Genomic DNA, 2,120 nt, shown 5'->3' with positions numbered 1-2,120 from the left:
CTTCTTTGAAGCAAGAACTGTGAGTGCTACAGAGAATTATATTTAAATTTGAGAAAGAACTTGGCAGTTTCTTATTGTTTGAGAGAGCCCTCCACAGTATTCATTCTCCTCTTGTCTGTATAGTGAGGATTAGGTCGGTCTCCTCCCCTCCTTTGTGTGCTCTCTGATCAGTTCTTCCGGATAACAGAAGAGGGACTGAGCCTATGGCAACCACCTGGTCTTCTTATTTGAAATTATAGTGTTTGAAACAACATCATTCAAATGTTAACAGGTATTACCTTTGAGTCATGGGTCACTTTCTGAAATTATTGTGGGAGATGAGATTTGATATTTCTGGTTGAAGAACTTGGTAGACAAAAAGCTGATTGATTAAGCTATGTTATTCACATATGAGAACTCTTACTAACTATTGTAAACGGTATGGTATATTCGAAATAAAATAAAACTTTAGTTACAAAAATGGAAGTATTTTTTAAGGTAACAGTTAAGATACTTATTTTTTTTGTATGTGTTTGATACTGATTCTGTGTTTTCTTTTTATTTATGAATTAAAAACTTTTTTTTCTTTAGGAGAAAGTGTTCCAGTGACAAAGACTAATTTGCCAAATCCTTCAGTGGACATAAAAGGAGCGGGAAATGAGATATATAGTCCAGAAACACATAAACGACACACCTTGTTTTGTGGGACTACTGTTATTCAAACTCGTTTCTACACTGGAGAACTTGTCAAAGCTGTAGTAGTTAGAACAGGTAGAAAGCCTGTTTTATGTAATCTCTTCTTGCATGTTTTCACATATTTAATGCCTATTGAATGTTTAAAAAGGGCTTGTGTTCTGGGAGACAGTTCTCATTTCCTTATAAAAATATAACCATTTTCCTCTTTAATTTTTTTTAAAGGATTTAGTACTTCCAAAGGACAGCTTGTTCGTTCCATACTGTATCCCAAGCCAACTGATTTTAAACTCTACAGAGATGCCTATTTGTTTCTCCTATGTCTTGTGGCAGTGGCTGCCATTGGATTTATCTACACTATTGTCAATAGCATTTTAAATGAGGTGCGTGCATCGGACTCTTTAGTAGGGTTTGATCCCTAATTATTTAGTCCATGTGGCTGTTGAGGATTTGAAACGTGGCTGGTGAGACTAAGGAAGTATATTTTAAATTTCATTTAATAATAGTTAATTTAACTATAAAAACTCACATGTGGCTGGTAGCTATCATACTAGACAGTGCAGATATAGAACATTCTAGTCATTGCAGAAAGTTCTTTTGGATAGCTCTGATTTAAATGGTCTTTTACTTGCTCTCTTGTGACTTAAAAAACAAAGGAAAATGAAAAAAACTATATACCTACAAAAAGACTTTTTTTTTTTTTTTTTTTAATCTCTGGGATAGAGTGTATAGTATTAAAATTATTTGTGATTACTTAAACTGAAGGCTTCTGTAAGGGGCCCTGTCACAGTTCCTTCTATCCTGTGTAGAGACTGAGTGACAAGTAAGTATTGAATTTACTTTAAGTGTGAGTGTGTGAAGTATGCAGGGCTATTAAAACGAGAAGTTTCTTTTAAAAATAACTGTCATTTCGCAATCTATTGACAATTCATTGAGCTTTCTGTTTGGCAAGAAGAAGGGAAGAAATTATAAATGGCTAATGTATATATACATCCACTCATTCTGTGTGAAATTGTTTGTAGAATTTTACTAAAGAAACACTCACTGTTCGTAAATATTTAATTTTGGGGTTGACATTTATTTTTGTGTTAATTATAGGTAGAAGTGAAGGAAATAATTGTTGAGTCTCTTGATATCATTACAATTACTGTGCCGCCTGCACTTCCGGCCGCAATGACTGCTGGTATTGTGTACGCCCAAAGAAGATTGAAAAAAGTTGGTATTTTCTGTATCAGTCCCCAAAGGATAAATATCTGTGGACAGCTGAATCTCATTTGTTTTGACAAGGTTGGTTCAGTTTCATACCATTCTCAAAGTCACTTTGTAGCTTTTAAATATTTAGATTAATGTTTTCCTTATTCTGTGACAACTCATTGGCACACATTCTTTAATGTTTCTGTATTTTCCTCTTTCTCAACTTCCTTGGCATACATCATTTTTTTATTATT

General features: G+C 33.8%; 1 protein-coding gene across 7 annotated transcripts in view; it reads left to right on the top strand.

Annotated features, from left to right (window-relative positions):
* Positions 1–2,120, top strand: part of ATP13A3 (ATPase 13A3) — a 100,225-nt gene that overhangs the window by 43,911 nt on the left and 54,194 nt on the right. For all 7 annotated transcript variants that reach the window (XR_002823604.1, XM_023728713.1, XM_023728715.1 and 4 more), the window contains 3 exons: positions 571–750; positions 898–1,055; positions 1,771–1,959. Coding sequence is in view for 6 of the 7 variants with exons in the window: in XM_023728713.1 (XP_023584481.1) it covers positions 571–750; positions 898–1,055; positions 1,771–1,959 (527 nt within the window). In the remaining variant the exon portion in view is untranslated. The remainder of the gene's footprint in view (positions 1–570; positions 751–897; positions 1,056–1,770; positions 1,960–2,120) is intronic.

Source organism: Trichechus manatus, unplaced genomic scaffold, assembly GCF_000243295.1.
Source record: "Trichechus manatus latirostris isolate Lorelei unplaced genomic scaffold, TriManLat1.0 scaffold00026, whole genome shotgun sequence".
In the NCBI taxonomy this organism is placed as follows: domain Eukaryota; kingdom Metazoa; phylum Chordata; class Mammalia; order Sirenia; family Trichechidae; genus Trichechus; species Trichechus manatus.
This window is presented reverse-complemented; position numbering and strand designations above follow the sequence as displayed.